Genomic DNA, 18,145 nt, shown 5'->3' on the forward strand with positions numbered 1-18,145 from the left:
GTGTGGTGCTTGTTAAAAACACTGATGAATGTGTCTCGCCTTCATTGATTTAGAAATGGTGCCAACTAGAATCTGTAATTTGAACAGTATAAAAAACATTAGGCTGGCATGAGTATGGAAGATTAGTTGCAATTTGTGCATAAATCAGAATACAATAATTATAAATTGAGTAAAAGAGAAATGTGAAGTAGGAAATGAGTAAGGGATGGATGTCCTGTGCCTACATATATGCTTGAAATACAGGGTGTTAATAAAAGTACTCTCATATTTTGAGAGGTGATTGTATGAATCAAAACAAGATAATGTCTACATCTACATGGATACTCTGCAAATCACATTTAAGTGCCTGGTGGAGTGTTCATCGAACCACCTTCCCAATTCTCTATTATTCCAATTTTGTACAGCACACAGAAAGAACACACACCTAGATCTTTCCGTACGAGCTCTGATTTCCCTTATTTTATCATGGTGATCGTTTCTCCCTATGTAGGTTGGTGTCAACAAAATATTTTCGCATTCAGAGGAGAAAGTTGGTGATTGGAATTTCATGAGAAGATTCCATCGCAACGAAAAACGCCTTTCTTTTAATGATGTCCAGACAAAATCCTGTATCCATTCTGTGACATTCTCCCCATATTTCATGATAATACAAAACGTGCTGCCCTTCTTCGAACTTTTTCGGTGTACTCCATCAGTCCTATCTGGTAAGGATCCCACACCATGCTGCAGTACTCTAAAAGAGGACAGACAAGCATAGTCCCCGTAGTAGATCTGTTACATTTTCTAAGTGTCCTGCCAGTAAAATGCAGCCTTTGGTTAGCCTTCCCCACAACATTTTCTGTGTGTTCCTTCCAATTGAAGTTGTTCGTAATTGTAATACCAAGGTATTTAGTTGAATTTATGGCTTTTAGATTAGACTGATTTATCGTGTAAATGAAGTTTAATGAATTCCTTTTAGCACTCATGTGGATGACCTCACACTTTTCGTTATTTAGGGTTAACTGCCAATTTTCACACCATTCAGAAATTTTTTGTAAATCGCTTTGCAATTTGTTTTGATCTTCTGATGACTTTTAGTTGATAAACAACAGCTTCATCTGTAAACAACCGAAGACAGCTGCTCATATTGTCTCCCAAATCATTTATATAGATAAGGAACCGCAAAGGGGAATGCCACAAATCACTTCTGTTTTCGATGACTTTCCGTCAATTACTACGAACTGTGATCTCTCTGACAGGAAATCACAAATCCAGTCACATAACTGAGACAATATTCCATAAGCACGCAATTTCACTACAAGCCGCTTGTGTGGTACAGTGTCAAATGCCTTCCAGAAATACGGAATTGATCTGAAATCCCTTGTCAATGGCACTCAACACTTCATGTGAATAAAGAGCTAGTTTTTTTTTTCACAGGAATGATGTTTTCTAAATCTATGTTGACTGTGTGTTAATAGACAGTTTTCTTCAAGGTAATTCATGATGTTTGAACACAATATATGTTCCAGAATGCTGCTGCATATCGATGTTAACAATATGGGCCTGTAACTTAGTGGATTACTCCTACTACCTTTCTTGAATATTGGTGTGACCTGTGCAACTTTGCAGTCAGATCTTTCGTCGAGCGAACTGTTGTGTATGATTGTCAAGTATGGAGCTAAAGCATCAGCATACTCCGATAGGAACCTAATTGGTATGCAGTCTGGACCAGAGGACTTGCTTTTATTAAGTGATTTAAGTTGCTTCACTACTCCGAGGATATTTACTTCATCTTCTTTTGCGAAGGCATTTCAGAAGGTTGTGTGTAGTAATGTCAAGTATACATTGGCTCTAAAGTGCATATCTTAAGAGGTATGAGCAGTTGTTCACCTTCACTCCTGTGAAACATCTCTTCTACCAAACATTGACATTAAGAAACAGTGAGCAGGTGTGTGTGTGTGTGTGTGTGTGTGTGTGTGTGTGTGTGTGCATGAAGTTTCTCTGTTAATGAACATATTTGCAGTTTCTTCTCTACTAAATCCTCAAATGAATTGATTACTGTGTGGCATTGAATAATGAGCAAACTGTGTTTCTTCTTGCTTCTATCCCGCCAATATATATATATATATATATGAGTGCACCCAGACAGTCTATTTCAAGGCGTAAAGAGTTTGGCTTCTTACTGTCTCATGATGTGTGAGACAAGGTTGATTTTCCAATATCTTTTTATTCCATGGAAATAAGCCTCCATTGCAAATTATTAATGTAAGCATTTTATTCCTTTGTATTTTGGAGGAATTGTATTCATGATGGAAAATTATATACCTCAATACCTCACATGAGCGAAACTAATATCACTGCCTTTGATATCTCTATGTTGTTACTATATAACTTCCACGCTGGACAGGTTGCAAAATGAAGAATTCTGGTTAGATGTAATACATTGACTTAAATACATATAGCCTGAAAGTCAATGTTAGAAAGTGTCAGGAAATAAGACAGTATAAATCCAAACGCAAGTGTGCCTCCCCTCCAAGAACTGTACAAGATGAACACGTCAAGCATTTCACTACATAGTTGTTTCTAGCACAGATAAGAATTGCCAACATCACCACAAACATCTGACAACCCTGTGAGAGGGCATATACTTCTGCATTTGTCATTGAGTAGACCTGCTAAATTCACTGGATGTTCGCCTTCCACCTCGATGGCTTATGCTGTATAATCTTCATGTAAGATGAGACACTGAGAGCAATCATTTCATTTTTGCTTTAGATATTCTGTTGTTACGTTTATTGCTGTGTTATCAGGGATTCCTGGTTAAATAATTGCATGAAGAATTGCCTCTAAAAGGAATCAAAGTAGATATAAAGCATTAATAATAATATTAAACAATGTAGTGAGGTATTTTAAATGGATCACAAACCATAGAAATAGTTTTGTTATATTAGTGTAATAGAAAAGTCATCATTGTAAAACCAGTTGTATGCCTCCATTGCTGTTGAGTGTGAAACATAAATCATGGACATTTTTGTGGGAGCATCACTCAAAAACATTAAAGCATTTTGTACCACCCAAAGCAATTAGCCGTATCAGGTGCCTTTGACAAGGGGGAGGGAACATAGCATCACCGCTGCAGCTGCTGCCAGGAACTAGTAAATGGACCTCGTATACTGTGGAGGAGGTATTGAATAGAATAGGGGAGAAGAGGAGTTTGTGGCACAACTTGACAAGAAGAAGGGACCGGTTGGTAGGGCATGTTCTGAGGCATCAAGGGATCAAAAATTTAGCATTGGAGGGGAGCGTGGAGGGTAAAAATCTTAGAGGGAGACCAAGAGAGGAATACACTAAGCAGATTCAGAAGGATGTAGGTTGCAGTAAGTACTGGGAGATGAAGAAGCTTGCACAGGATAGAGTAGCATGGAGAGCTGCATCAAACCAGTCTCAGGACTGAAGACCACAACAACAACAACAACAACAACAACAACATACTGTGGAGTGTGTGGTATTCAGAGGCAAGCAGTTGGTTACTGTTGTTGGATGAAATCGTCATTACCAGTATGTCAGAAAGTGAAATAAATTGTAGCTTTGCTATTGTTTCTTTCATGACTTCAGCATTCAGACAAAAGGCACTATAAAAATATAGCCAAGGACAAGTCATGAGCGTGAGACCTCACATTTGGACATCATGCACTTTATTGTCAGACAATGGCGATAACTGGAACAAACTCACTCAAATTGGAAGAAAGACTTCCTCCAGGAAGTGCCGCTGCATAAGTGTTGCCAGATCCTGCAGATAGCCTTGCTTAGAATATTTATCAGGGTGGCAAGGTTATTTGTCACAACTTGCAATTGGCATGGACTTAGGCTCCTTGGGGGCCAGTGACCGGACATGTTTTATGTAAAAGAGTGTACATCCTCAGCTTACAACCCTCTGAAAACACTGTGCACTGGACCAGCTTACCCTGCCTTTTCGTGTAAATCAGTTCAAAGCTTTTTATGATGTTCGTGTAAAGTGAGGCTACACCTTAGCATTGGCATTTGGTGATCTGTTTCTCCACTTATGCGTGTCATGAACAACACTGACTGTTTCTTGGTGTCTTGGTTGCCAGATCCCTATCTGATTGTGGCATTCTCATTGTATCTCTTTTTTGTGTATTACAATTATTAATCCTGTTTAGTTTTACACTGTTCAAAGGATAATTTGATATCAGCCATTCTTGTTGCACTGTCTTAGGTTCATTGCTTATTCATAACTTGTGTGACTTTCACCAGTGGTTATACCACTGGTTTTAGACAACACTGCTACACAGGACTGGTAACTATGTAGATATAATTTTATTCCAAAGATATTTATTATTAAAGAGTGAATTTTTTGGTGCCACTAAATGTAAGCAGTGCCACAGGAATTACTCTGTTGCTTGGGACTTAAAGAGTGCCACTTATGAAAGGGATGTCTCTAAGGAGTGGCTAGAAATAGAAATTGAATAATGCACCGCAAATGGTGATATATGATATTTGAGGTCTTGCAAAGTCAGTGAAGGAGAATCTCCCAGGTAAAAACTAGTTGAAGACAGTAGAAGGAACAGAGCAGGGTAAAACACACGACAGACATTGAGGAGGATTGCGATTCAAATCTGCGTCCAGCCATCTAGATTTAGGGTTTCCATGATTTCCCTAAATTGTTTAGGGCAGATGCTGAGATGACTCCGTTGAAAGGACAGGGCCAGTTTCCTTTCTTTCCTTTTCTAATCCTAGCATTTGCTTTATGTCTAATAATGTAGTCATTGACAGGATGTTAAATTACAATTTTCCTTTTTTTATGCATTAAAAGAGAGATCACTCAAGAAAATAATAAAAAAGATGGATGTCGAGAGAGGGGGGGAGAGGGTTGTAGAGAAAAGGCTACAAGCAATGTCTGTTGTGAGTTAAAGGGGTGAATGGTAGCAGAAACAGAATTAGGATTGACACCCATGAATTTCTGAAACCTGGACAGTAAGAGGGTGAAAATCGTTCATTCAGTTCCTGCAGAAGTTTCCCTGGGCATGGTTTGTAGCAGGTCTCACTACATTATATTTTATAGTAGCAGGTAGCAACTGTGAAGTGTAGTGGTGTGAAACTTATGTGATATATGTACATAACACTGTGTGGAGAATTTTTCATTGTCACATTTTACTGTAATTGTTTTATGTCTTGAGAGTCATTAGTTCACTATTTAGATAAACAGTACTGTGAGGTGAAGATTTCTTAAGAAATTAAATTGGCTATAATTAATGTGGAAACTATAGTTCATATTGTTGTCCTTATACTTTGTGTTGATTTCAGCTAACAGATACATGTGCCTGTTGATACCACATGCTCCAGGAGCAGTCACAGACCTCGCCACTAATGCAGATCTGGGACAGATTCTTATGCACTTCATAAAAGAGAAAAGTATGTTTGCATTTCTGTACGAATATTGGAGTCCCGTTAGTGATGAATATATACTTGAGTGACTGTTTGTTTCAGAGCTCATATGTGCCATTGGGACAGGAGTAGCAGGCCTTTTGTCAGCAAAGAATGAAGAAAATTCTAGCTGGGGTTTCAAGTCGTACTCAATCACAGGGGTATGATAAATAATAATTTTAAGTGAGTGTGTGTAGAACTTCTTTTATTTAGCTTGTGAACTAGATTAATGTTGTGTGTTACATATTCATATTTTTTACATAGAAAGAAAAATTAAGCCTTAAATCAAATGTTTCTCTTGGAATTTGCAGTTTTAAAGGTATAAATGTTTCCAAGCAAATAGAAAAATTCTCCTACATTCACAGTGATATGGGAAGATTTGTTGGCTTGGTGTTAATTCAACTTTTGGTTCAAATATCAAATTTTGCACCCCATGAATTTGCTCTTCTAACTATAGTACGTACGCACGCACACACGCGCACACACACACACACACAGACACACACACACACACACACACACTCTCTCTTTCACTTCACCTCAACATCTGTAGTGTACGTGTGTGGGTGGGTGGGCAGACAGGTGTGTGTGTGTGTACCTAACAGAAAAGAAATAATTTTAAAAAATCTGAATGGGAATGAAATGTTCTTCCCTTTGAGGTTTTTTTCAGTTGTGTATTTTAATGCTGAAGTTTTTAAATCATATAACAATGTGCTGCCAGTGAGTCATGCAAGTTATTTTTTGTCTGTCTTTTTATTTGCAGTCTTCAATATGTGAACTAGCGCGCCGGTCAGATTTTGCTGACATGCCACTTCTTGTGGAGGATGCCGTCAGAGATGCTGGAGCAACATTCTCTCTATCAGAACCATATTGTGTGCATGTGGTTGTGGATAGGCACCTTGTAACTGGACAGAACGAAGCTTCCACACTGACAGCTGTCCAGAATCTTGTACTGCTCTCCAATCAGAGGTATTCTTATAAATAATTGTTTTGAAGGGGTATCTTCACTAACAGAGCAGCTGACAGTAGCACAGAAATTGAATTTTCTAGTATCCACAAAATGTGTATTCTTGTTGTGATATGACTGAAATTTTAAGACAACATGCTGTGAGTGAAGGTGGATCAAGAGTGCAATTTACCATGACCACCAGTCTTTGTTTTTTAAGTCAGTTTGTTTTGAATTTCAATTATCTAGTCATAGGATAGAGAAAAGTTGAATAATTCAGAAAGAGAAGTATATGCACGCACTATGTTGGAGAAGATACAAAATGTGAATTAAAGAGGAATTGTTAAGGATGAAAGATAATAAAGAATAAACAAAAAGTGGATAAATAATAAAAAAAAGGATGTTGGGAAAGCAAAGTGCAGAGTAGTATACCATGTAAGTAGGTGCTATGGAGAAGAGTGTGCTAGTGACCTAAATTTAATTTGTAACAGCACTGGAGTAAAACATGGAGAAGTTTTTTTCAGTGATGACAGTCACAAGTGGAAAAATCCTGCGCAGGGTAGGCTAACAATGGTAGAGTTCAAGGGGGCTGCGGAATAAGATGATTTGTGGAAAGGCTAGTTCTCACCGCCAGAGTTCAGAAAAACTGGCTCTAGATGAGAGTATTCAAATAGCCTATGTGGCATACAACTACCATTTAGGTCTCTTCAGTCATGCCATAGAGCATGCCCTTCAGCTGAGTATTGGGTGTCCCTGATACAATCAATTACCTGTGACCAGTGATGCATTCTACCATTTCCTGTGTAGAAACCCATACAGTGCCACAAAAAATCCTGGGAGCCATATTGTCATCACCAGATCTCACCACTACCTCCATACAACTCATTAATTCATCTGATCTGTGTGTTCCTGGCTTCTGCCTGCTATCTAAAAATCATTGACAACCTTCCTGACCATCCCATTTTGATGGGGATTAAAGCTCTTAATGATCATTTCTCAGCTCTGATGGATCAGCACTACATTCAATGTCCACTTTTCTTTCATGATTTCGACCGTGATGTGATGGAAATATGCTTCTGTTAAAAACTATGAGGTTCATCCAAGTGAAACCTGGTCAGTGCATCTACCTTTGCCTCACATGTAAGGTGGCGCCACATAACTGCTGGTATGGTGGCGCCATCTATTGGTAGAGTGTATGACGTGTGTGCACTGTTTGGTGTTGCATAGCACCAGTGTGGTTTCACGACAAAGAGAAGGTGGTCACACAAGTTATCGTCCACTACCAGACATGCAGGCGAGTAAGCAGGAACAATGAGGAGTGATTCGATTTTTGGCGGCGGAGGGAGTTGGAGACCGTGAAATGTATCAATGGATGAAGGCTGTGTACAGTGAGGACAGTCAGAGTTGTTCAAGTGTTGTGGAATGGCGCTAACAATTCCTTGAGGGGCACGAGTCACTGGAAGACAATGCTTGTCCTGGACAAGCTCATCATGTCGTCATGCCGGAAAAGGTTGCGGAAGTGAATGCTTTAGTCTTGGACAACCGCAGAATCACCATGGACAAGATCCATTGGTTACTGGGTATTAGCCCACACCATAATGCATCAACACTTGAACTTTAGAAAAATCTGTGCTCATTGGGTTCCCCACCAGTTGATCACTGAACAGCAAAATACTTGAATGGTTTCGGTGGGAAATGCAGGAACATCCACCATACAGTCCCGACCTTTCACTGTGTCACTTTCATATGTTCCGACCTCTAAAACAAGCTATTTGCAGGCTTCGATTCCCAACGGATGATAAAGTGTGTGACTGGGCCCAGGCCTGGATCCGACAGCAGCCTACTAGCTGTTTCAAGGATGGAATCGACCAGCTAGTGTTGCAATGGTATAAATGTGCCAACAGTTTTGGCGACTATTTTTGAGTATGTGTACTGTGTATCACTACACTTTTGAGTTACTAGTAACCGGGTTTCATTTGAATGCCCCTCAGAAAGCAGAATGTTGCAGAACAGTGATACATGTTGTACTGGTAACACTGCCATCTTAAAACTGTGTCATCACAGCAGCAGCACAGAGTGTCAGCATGCTCACCTAGCTTTCTGTACATATAAGCACCACACACTTTTTTTTCCAGTTACTCAATTCCCACATTGACCATTAGACTGCACTGTCAGTCAATGGTGATATGCATCCAAAAACATAAAATTATTCAAATACAGCTTTACAGACACAGATATATTACATTCACATAATTTTAGAATCTCATTCAGTATTAAATTGCCTTAAATGTAAAATCAATTCTCAGATTGTGGGCCATAGAAAAGCAGCAGTGGGATGTATCTGGCACCCGGGTCATAGTTTGCTACCACCTGTTCTAGGACTGCTCCCCCCCCCCCCCCCCCCTCCCCTCATCTCCCACATCTTTACTGGAAGCCATCGATGTCACTTCCAGTTTGACCTATGTTTAAAACAATATATATATATTTCACGTATTAAACAACCATTTCGGCTAGTTCTAATAACTTTCACTTTATTTCCACTTCCATTTTTCGCACATCACTGACCATTTTAGCCGCTCCCCACAGGTTTTAACGTCATTATTTCTTCGTCAGACAATTGTTAGCCCCATTTTCGTAATCTTTCACCACAACACCACTCCTTTTAATACGTTTTTTCGAAATTTTCCCGAATTTCTCCGTCCTTTAACGTGTTTTAGCGGCAACACAACCACCTAACCTTTATGCACATCGCTGTCTACCAACCCAAGTTCACCACAGGATCAACTTAACCAACACTTTTTCGCCTTTTTTCATACCAGATCTCCAGTTGCTTTCTAGTTCACCTTTATCTCTCCCCATATATTTTTATCTTTCATTTTCATTTCAACCTCATGTTAAACTTTCCACCTTCTAATGCCATGTCACCCTCACAACACCCCCACAATGACCCCATTAAGTTTTATTTGCACTCCCTCCACAAACATGCCTTCACCCTATCCAGATTACGCTCGCATATTTTATTTTCTCAGGCTTGTCTGACATTTGGCATAACCCCCAAAGGCCTCACACTTAAAGTTCCCATCTCTGGCTGCAACCCTTCTTTCCATCAGTCCCTATACCAGTTCCAAACTGAACAATCCATTGCCCTCACCCACCTAATCCTTCACCTACACATCAACTCAGCCAATGAACACACCTGTCAACTCCTATCCTTAATAAAAGTCCTCAATCTTTCCTCTCCCACATCCACACCGGCTATTCAGAGCATCCTCCTACATGCCAACTGCAAATTAGAACAGTATGCCACCCTTCACCTCAAAAAACTATCCAATCTCCTGGTTTCCCACCTCCGGAAAGGCAACTCACTCACCCTTCACAACCTTTCCAGCAAACCTCAACCACCTCTCATTGCACACAAACCCAGTCTCTCCCATCTACTCAATCTCCCACTTTCAGCTCCACTCCCTCCAAAACCTCAAAATTCCAATCAACACAATCTGGTACCACAACACCCTAATTCAGTAGTTAACCTTTCCTCCAAACCTCTCTCCCAATCCGAAACCTCTGTCCTATCCAAAGGCCTCACCTTCAGCCCCACTCCCAGATTCAACCAAACAGCCCTCGTCAAAGATTTACTGTCCTACACTCGTACTCTCTGCTGGAAGTATCACTTTGCCACGAAGAAAAATGATCCTAATCCTACCCCTAATGATACAACTCCCCAAGACACTATCCAAATTGAACCCTGCCTGGAACAGTTCCGTCCTCCGTCACAGCGGGACCCACCTCCTCTTCCTCAAAATCGCCCTCTCCAAACCTTCCAGGAATTTCTGACTTCCAGCCTTGCCTCTCAATCCTTCTTAAAAAACCTTAATCCTACTCCCAACAACACCACTGCTGAAGCCCAGGCTATCCGTGATCTGAAGGCTGACCGGTCCATCATCATTCTTCCGGGGGACAAGGGTTCTACGACCGTGGTACTTGATCGTCGGGAGTATGTGGCTGAGGGACTGCGTCAGCTTTCAGACAACACCACATACAAAGTTTGCCAAGGTAATCCCATTCCTGATGTCCAGGCAGAGCTTCAAGGAATCCTCAGAACCTTAGGCCCCCTACAAAACCTTTCACCTGACTCCATCAACCTCCTGACCCCACCGACACCCCGCACCCCTACCTTCTACCTTCTTCCTAAAATTCACAAACCCAATCATCCCGGCCGCCCCATTGTAGCTGGTTACCAAGCCCCCACAGAACGTATCTCTGCCTACGTAGATCAACACCTTCAACCCATTACATGCAGTCTCCCATCCTTCATCAAAGACACCAACCACTTTCTCGAACGCCTGGAATCCTTACCCAATCCGTTACTCCCAGAAACCATCCTTGTAACCATTGATGCCACTTCCTTATACATAAATATCCCGCACGTCCAGGGCCTCGCTGCGATGGAGCACTTCCTTTCACGCCGATCACCTGCCACCCTACCTAAAACCTCTTTCCTCATTACCTTAGCCAGCTTCATCCTGACCCACAACTTCTTCACTTTTGAAGACCAGACATACCAACAATTAAAGGGAACAGCCATGGGTACCAGGATGGCCCCTTCGTACGCCAACCTATTCATGGGTCACTTAGAGGAAGCCTTCTTGGTTACCCAGGCCTGCCCACCCAAAGTTTGGTACAGATTTATTGATGACTTCTTCATGATCTGGACTCACAGTGAAGAAGAACTCCAGAATTTCCTCTCCAACCTCAACTCCTTTGGTTCCATCAGATTCACCTGGTCCTACTCCAAATCCCATGCCACTTTCCTTGATGTTGACCTCCACCTGTCCAATGGCCAGCTTCACACGTCCGTCCACATCAAACCCACCAACAAGCAACAGTACCTCCATTACGACAGCTGCCACCCATTCCACATCAAATGGTCCCTTCCCTACAGCCTAGGTCTTTGTGGCAAACGAATCTGCTCCAGTCCGGAATCCCTGAAGCGTTACACCAACAACCTGACAACAGCTTTCGCATCCCGCAACTACCCTCCCGACCTGGTACAGAAGCAAATAACCAGAGCCACTTCCTCATCCCCTCAAACCCAGAATCCCCCACAGAAGAACCACAAAAATGTCCCACTTGTGACAGGATACTTTCCGGGACTGGATCAGATTCTGAATGTGGCTCTCCAGCAGGGATACGACTTCCTCAAATCCTGCCCTGAAATGAGATCCATCCTTCATGAAATCCTCCCCACTCCACCAAGAGTGTCTTTCCGCCGTCCACCTAACCTTCGTAACCTCTTAGTTAATCCCTATGAAATCCCCAAACCACCTTCCCTACCCTCTGGCTCTTACCCTTGTAACCGCCCCCGGTGTAAAACCTGTCCCATGCACCCTCCCACCACCACCTACTCCAGTCCTGTAACCCGGAAGGTGTACACGATCAAAGGCAGAGCCACGTGTGAAAGCACCCACGTGATCTACCAACTGACCTGCCTACACTGTGATGCATTCTATGTGGGAATGACCAGCAACAAACTGTCCATTCGCATGAATGGACACAGGCAGACAGTGTTTGTTGGTAATGAGGATCATCCTGTGGCTAAACATGCCTTTGTGCACGGCCAGCACATCTTGGCGCAGTGTTACACCGTCCGGGTTATCTGGATACTTCCCACTAACACCAACCTATCCGAACTCCGGAGATGGGAACTTGCTCTTCAATATATCCTCTCTTCCCGTTATCCACCAGGCCTCAATCTCCGCTAATTTCAAGTTGCCGCCACTCATACCTCACCTGTCATTCAACAACATCTTTGCCTCTGCACTTCTGCCTAGACTGACATCTCTGCCCAAACTCTTTGTCTTTAAATATGTCTGCTTGTGTCTGTATATGTGTGGATGGATATGTGTGTGTGTGCGAGTGTATACCCGTCCTTTTTTCCCCCTAAGGTAAGTCTTTCCGCTCCCAGGATTGGAATGACTCCTTACCCTCTCCCTTAAAACCCACATCCTTTCGTCTTTCCCTCTCCTTCCCTCTTTCCTGATGAGGCAACAGTTTGTTGCGAAAGCTTGAATTTTGTGTGTAGGTTTGTGTGTCTGTCGACCTGCCAGCACTTTCATTTGGTAAGTCACATCATCTTTGTTTATATATATATATATTAAAAAAAAATAGACTTTTTATCCGTAAATATTACCTCTCCCAATGTCCCCTTCAAAGTTTCCCAAAAACCTTGTTCATTGTCACACTAAGCAGCTTCACACTCACACACAACTTCTTCGGGCTCTGAGAATGAGGATGGTGCCTTCATATACCAACTTTTTTGAGGGCTGCATAAAATAGGCCATCCTTCACTATCAGAGGCTGGAGCTGCTGTCTTGGTTCAGGTTCGTTGATGGTATCTCCATGTCCTGGAGTCATGATGGACAACTGCTTCATTTTTAACAGCTCAACTCCTTTCTCCAACTCAAATGTATCCCATTTCTCTTCAAATCCCAAGCTACCTTCTTGGTCATGAGGGAGAGGGGGTTTGCATCCAAATTTCATTGCATTGTTTCTATACAGGGATCAAATGAATGGCTGCATATGACCTGTCTACTTTAGGGATAATAAGGATGCTGTTGCCCTACCTTGAGTGCCTGCAGTACCACACAAGTTGTTAGGGTCCTTGCACCCAGCACTAGTTTTCATGAAATTTGAAGATGGAAACTTACTCTAAACATATCTTCTCTTCCAGCCACTCTCCCAAACTTGACCTACATCAGCTTAGCTTCTCATCATTCCTTCCGACATTAATTTTTGCTAGAATTTATATTATTTTCATTGCTACTTTTCTTTGCCCTCTTTTAGGTCCCTCCCCCCCCCCCCCCCCCCCTTTTATGTCTGTTGTTTTGCTCAGTTTGTTTTATTGTCTCCACTTGCCATGTTCTTGTCTTCTATATATGTCATTGCATCCTGTTCTAGAACTACCTCTCATGCTATTTTAATTGAATCTAACACATTGCTTTCTGATGTAGTGTGTCTGGCCTCCTGTGCTCTGACACCTTCATTTTTGTTTTGTTTTGTTTCTTTAAGTAGAATGGTGCATCCCTCTTAAGGTGGATTTCTGAGTGATTTGTATCCTCCCCATCTCTCTCCAAATTCCCTCACAATTTCTACATTTTTTTTCTGAAGGAGGAAATAGTGGTTTTGAAAGTTAAGGGCACTAGCTTCATTTATTCTTGTGTGTGTCTTTTATTGATTCTGGTAGTTAAGCCTTCTGACCAGTTCTTCTGTCTCTTTGTGGGATTGGATTTTTTTTTTGTTTATACCAGGGCCAGTTCTACCATTAGGCAAGACTAGGTGACAGCCTTGTGCAGAAAGGGTGGAAAAAATAATTTCAAATCAGTGAAAAAATTTAGCAAAAGAGGAGAAAAAATGAAAAAGAGGAAAAATTAAAACATTGAATTGTTTTCAAAAGCATATGGAACAGTTATTTTGACAAAAGTAAACAGATTGCCTCTACGTACTTCAAAACTAAAGCATCTGCTACTGAGTATGAAATGGAGACAAACATAACCTTGATTCATTTCTGTTGAGTACTGGATCGGGGCACATGCACTGGCTGAAATAGCAGATATGCATTGTTCTGCCATTTGATGTTGGTGTGGTGGAGTGGAGATATCAGAGAGACTGATGGTAGTGAAAAGGAGAGGGCATTATTTTTCAGTTCTTGTCTAGGGTGGCAAAACACCTAGTAATGGCAGGTTATTTGCCTTCCTCTCCTAAAAATGTTGATATAGCAGACATTAGGTGTGATGCTTTTCTTAATCTCACAGTTTTAGATCTGCTTCTTGCTTTTCAGTTCTATTTTGTTCCATACAGACTTGCTTGATCATGGTTTTCTTTTCTTTGTGAACTTTCAAATAATTTAATTATGAAATTTAGTTATGCTTCATAATGTTTAACTTGTGTCAAATTTTTGATCTGTCAAGAACAACAAACAAAAGCAGTTAAACTAGTATGCAGCATAGATTGGAAATTTCAAAGCACTGATGAGTAATGTCTTAGGATTGGTTCAAACGACACTGCAGAGGCTTCAGACATGTAGTATGGCTGTCACGCATAAAGGATGGTCAGAAAGAGTCTGAAAAGACTGTTGCAGGGCAGATTGTGCAGAGTAATAATCGTTAAGAAAAAAATTGTATGTTGAAAACAATAGACTGGCTGGGTGAGATTAAGATATGTGAACACAAAATAAGCAGTCTTGCATATGCGGATGACTTAGTTGTGATGGCAGATTCGATTGAAAGTTTGCAGAGTAATATTTCAGAGCTAGATCAGAAATGTAAGGACTATGGTATGAAGATTAGCATCTCCAAAACGAAAGTAATGTCAGTGGGAAAGAAATATAAACGGATTGAGTGCCAAATAGGAGAAACAAAGTTAGAACAGGTGGACGGTTTCAAGTACTTAGGATGCATATTCTCACAGGATGGCAACATAGTGAAAGAACTGGAAGCGAGGTGTAGCAAGGGTAATGCAGTGAGCGCTCAGCTACGATCTACTCTCTTCTGCAAGAAGGAAGTCAGTACCAAGACTAAGTTATCTGTGCACCGTTCAATCTTTCGACCAACTTTGTTGTATGGGAGCCAAAGCTGGGTGGATTCAGGTTACCTTATCAATAAGGTTGAGGTTACGGATATGAAAGTAGCTAGGATGATTGCAGGTACTAGTAGATGGGAACAATGGCAGGAGGGTGTCCACAATGAGGAAATCAAAGAAAAACTGGGAACTCTATAGATGTAGCAGTCAGGGCGAACAGGCTTAGATGGTGGGGTCATGTTACACGCATGGGAGAAGCAAGGTTACCCAAGAGACTCATGGGTTCAGCAGTAGAGGGTAGGAGGAGTCGGGGCAGACTAAGGAGAAGGTAGCTGGATTCGGTTAAGAATGATTTTGAAGTAATAGGTTTAACATCAGAAGAGGCACCAATGTTAGCACTGAATAGGGGATCATGGAGGAAGTTTATAAGGGGGGCTATGCTCCAGACTGAACGCTGAAAGGCATAATCAGTCTTAAATGATGATGATGATGATGATGATGATGATGATGATGACATTGCGACATTTCTGAATTGGCCAATCAGACAGTTGTGCATGCAAATTCAAGCAGCCCAACAGAGGCAGTGTCACCAGATGTGTTCTTTATTTGGTTTCCTAAAACTGAACATAAGACGGTAGTAAAGATTGAACCTGACCAAAAGTCTGTACAGTCTTGTGCACTATTGTCTACACTCTGAGAAGAACTGACACTAATTGTATCCAGCAGGCCACTTGAATCTGTGTGTGCAACGGCCTGATTGGCCAACTTCAATGTTAATTAACTGGGAAATTGTAAAATGTGTTGAATCATTTCTTAACAATTATTTCTCAGCACAACCTGCCCTGCAACACCCTTACGAGCTTTACAGGCTGTTTCTGACCGCTCTGTATAACTTACATTGATATAGCAGAGAGCCTCACTTCCACTTAGCACACTGCAACAAATGCAGGCTGTTTGAAAACATGTTCAAATAACGTTACTATAAAACTTTATCACCTTGGGCAAATAGTGCAACATTCAGTACTCCAATAAATGAGATGTTAAAGTGAACTTTGTGTGTCATTTGGAAAGGAATTGTGCTATTTCAGCAACAAGATTTAGAGAATGGAAGTTTTTGGCAGCCCTCGGACCCTTTTACTTAAATCATATGGTATCTCATAACCTATCCCATTGTCCTAGGTAGACTTAATAGACCATACCAAATACAATAACTTTCTACATTATATCAAACATACACACAGCATTCTATCCTGCCTGCTCTGTTTCTTTGATTTGAAGCTCTTTCTTGACTGAGTCTCTGGTTTGGTTGATTATCATCTGCAGTTTGTTAGTAAATAGTTTCATTCATGTATTAAAGATACATACTCACTGCACTGCCAGACAATCTGCTGCTGAAAATTTCCTCTGCCAATGATTGACTGAAACAAAACCTGTGATCTCCTTCATCACATTAATCATTTTGACACTTAAATGTAACTAGTCTCTCTCTCTGTTACACCAACATTTAGTGTTAACTTTCCTGAAGTCTAAATGTTCTTGGCTGGTCTGGGTCCGATACATAAAAAATCTTTACAGTACCTTCAAATCCTTGCATCAGTCTCAAGCAACCCTTCTTTGCCTTCATCTTGTTGATGGTCCTTTCCATAATTCATTGCAGTCAAATCCTCCAATACACAACAGTAGTTCCACTTTCACTGTTACCTTTATTTTTCACAGTTACCCCATTAGATCGCAATCGCACACTGTAGTTCCTCCATAATCCCATCAATAACACAACTGTTGCCTCCTCTCAAAAAAACTCCAGGAAAGTTTACGTCTAATCACACACTACTGTCATCATCAGGAATGCATCAGCCACCTTATCTGCCAGAGCTATGTCTCTTGAAGTTGTGCTCAGAAATAAGGCTATTGACTCACTGAGTGCTTTGGCTTCCTGTTCCATCTTCTGCAACATCTTAGTCAAATATATGTTCCTTATTAACCTGTTTTCAAGTAAGTCTTATGTTCGTACGCTTTTGACTGCTCCAGCTTCCCTACATACTGCAACCTTGTTGTTGGTAACCCTTACCTCAGTAGTGAGTGATAGAGGACCTTTCTAACATGCCAACTGGCTTATTGACCTCTGTTTAGCTTCCCATACCGGCGTGTAGGTGATAAACACAGTGTCTATACTACTAACACACAATATCCTATCACAATACACTCTCTGCAGCGCAATAGGCATGACCTTCATGCAATTTATATCATATAAGCGCTTCAGGTTCTCCCTTCAGGTAGGAGTATCTTCAGGTCTTTACAGATGGGGCCTTTGTTTTACAGTATGTGTCTGTTTCTAGCATTTGTTCTTGGCTTAAAGCAGCAGTTCTTTTCATTACCCAACTCTTGCTCTCATCTCCCCCTCCCCTCCCATCCCTCTCATGTTATGTATCTGACACAGCTTTCCCTCTTTCACATTTTGGGACATAGCATGTCTTTTTTTTTTCTATGGTTGTTGGATCATTAACATATGCTGTGTCATTTCTCCATTTTCTCTGTTGCTAGACATTTTTGCTTTATTTCTACACCTGTCTTTCTTTTCTGTATCGCCAACTTTTTGGAGGTCCTTTTAGCTATCTCTATTTTTCAGAGGTGCAAGCCTTACCTGTTGGTTGCATTTCAGAGTTAATTTTTGTCTTGTCATATCTTGCTGCATCTTTCGTTATGATAGGGTCTTGATGGAGGTGGGGAAGGTTTCTTTCTTAACAAGTTCCTGATACTCATTTTCTTACTCTTACCTCTATAACTCTGAGAGCAAGGGTTACTGTGACATAATATTTAGATGTGTGTCTGATACGCCTCAATAAGTAAATTGTTTTTGTGATACTTCCGTCTAATTATAAGTTCTTTGCTTGTTATGTTAATTTCATTTTTAGATGGCTTTTAACCTATTTTTTGTTGAGTCTCCATTTCTTTCGTTGTGCTACTTCTACTGTGTGTGTGTCTGCTACTGGATCACATACTTGAATGAAGTTCTTACTGTAAATTTTGAATTGTTATTTTTAAACAGTGTGAAGCAAACTACTTTTTAATAATATATATATTGGCTAATTAATATGTTGTGAAAAGAGTAAAGGTCACCATTGACCATATAATTCAGTTGACAGTAGATTGGAACTAGTACCTCAGCTTTCAAATAATGTCCTTTAGAACTAAGAAACA

The 18,145-nt window shown here is 40.9% G+C and overlaps 1 protein-coding gene across 5 annotated transcripts in view; it reads left to right on the forward strand.

Moving 5' to 3' along the window:
- The window catches only part of LOC124715145 (glutamine amidotransferase-like class 1 domain-containing protein 1), an 88,241-nt gene that overhangs the window by 45,375 nt on the left and 24,721 nt on the right, over window positions 1-18,145 (forward strand). For all 5 annotated transcript variants that reach the window (XR_007005648.1, XR_007005646.1, XR_007005647.1 and 2 more), the window contains exons 4-6: window positions 5,305-5,412; window positions 5,488-5,585; window positions 6,188-6,393. Coding sequence is in view for 1 of the 5 variants with exons in the window: in XM_047243078.1 (XP_047099034.1) it covers window positions 5,305-5,412; window positions 5,488-5,585; window positions 6,188-6,393 (412 nt within the window). In the remaining 4 variants the exon portion in view is untranslated. The remainder of the gene's footprint in view (window positions 1-5,304; window positions 5,413-5,487; window positions 5,586-6,187; window positions 6,394-18,145) is intronic.

This window comes from Schistocerca piceifrons, chromosome 1, assembly GCF_021461385.2.
Source record: "Schistocerca piceifrons isolate TAMUIC-IGC-003096 chromosome 1, iqSchPice1.1, whole genome shotgun sequence".
Taxonomy (NCBI): Eukaryota; Metazoa; Arthropoda; class Insecta; order Orthoptera; family Acrididae; genus Schistocerca; species Schistocerca piceifrons.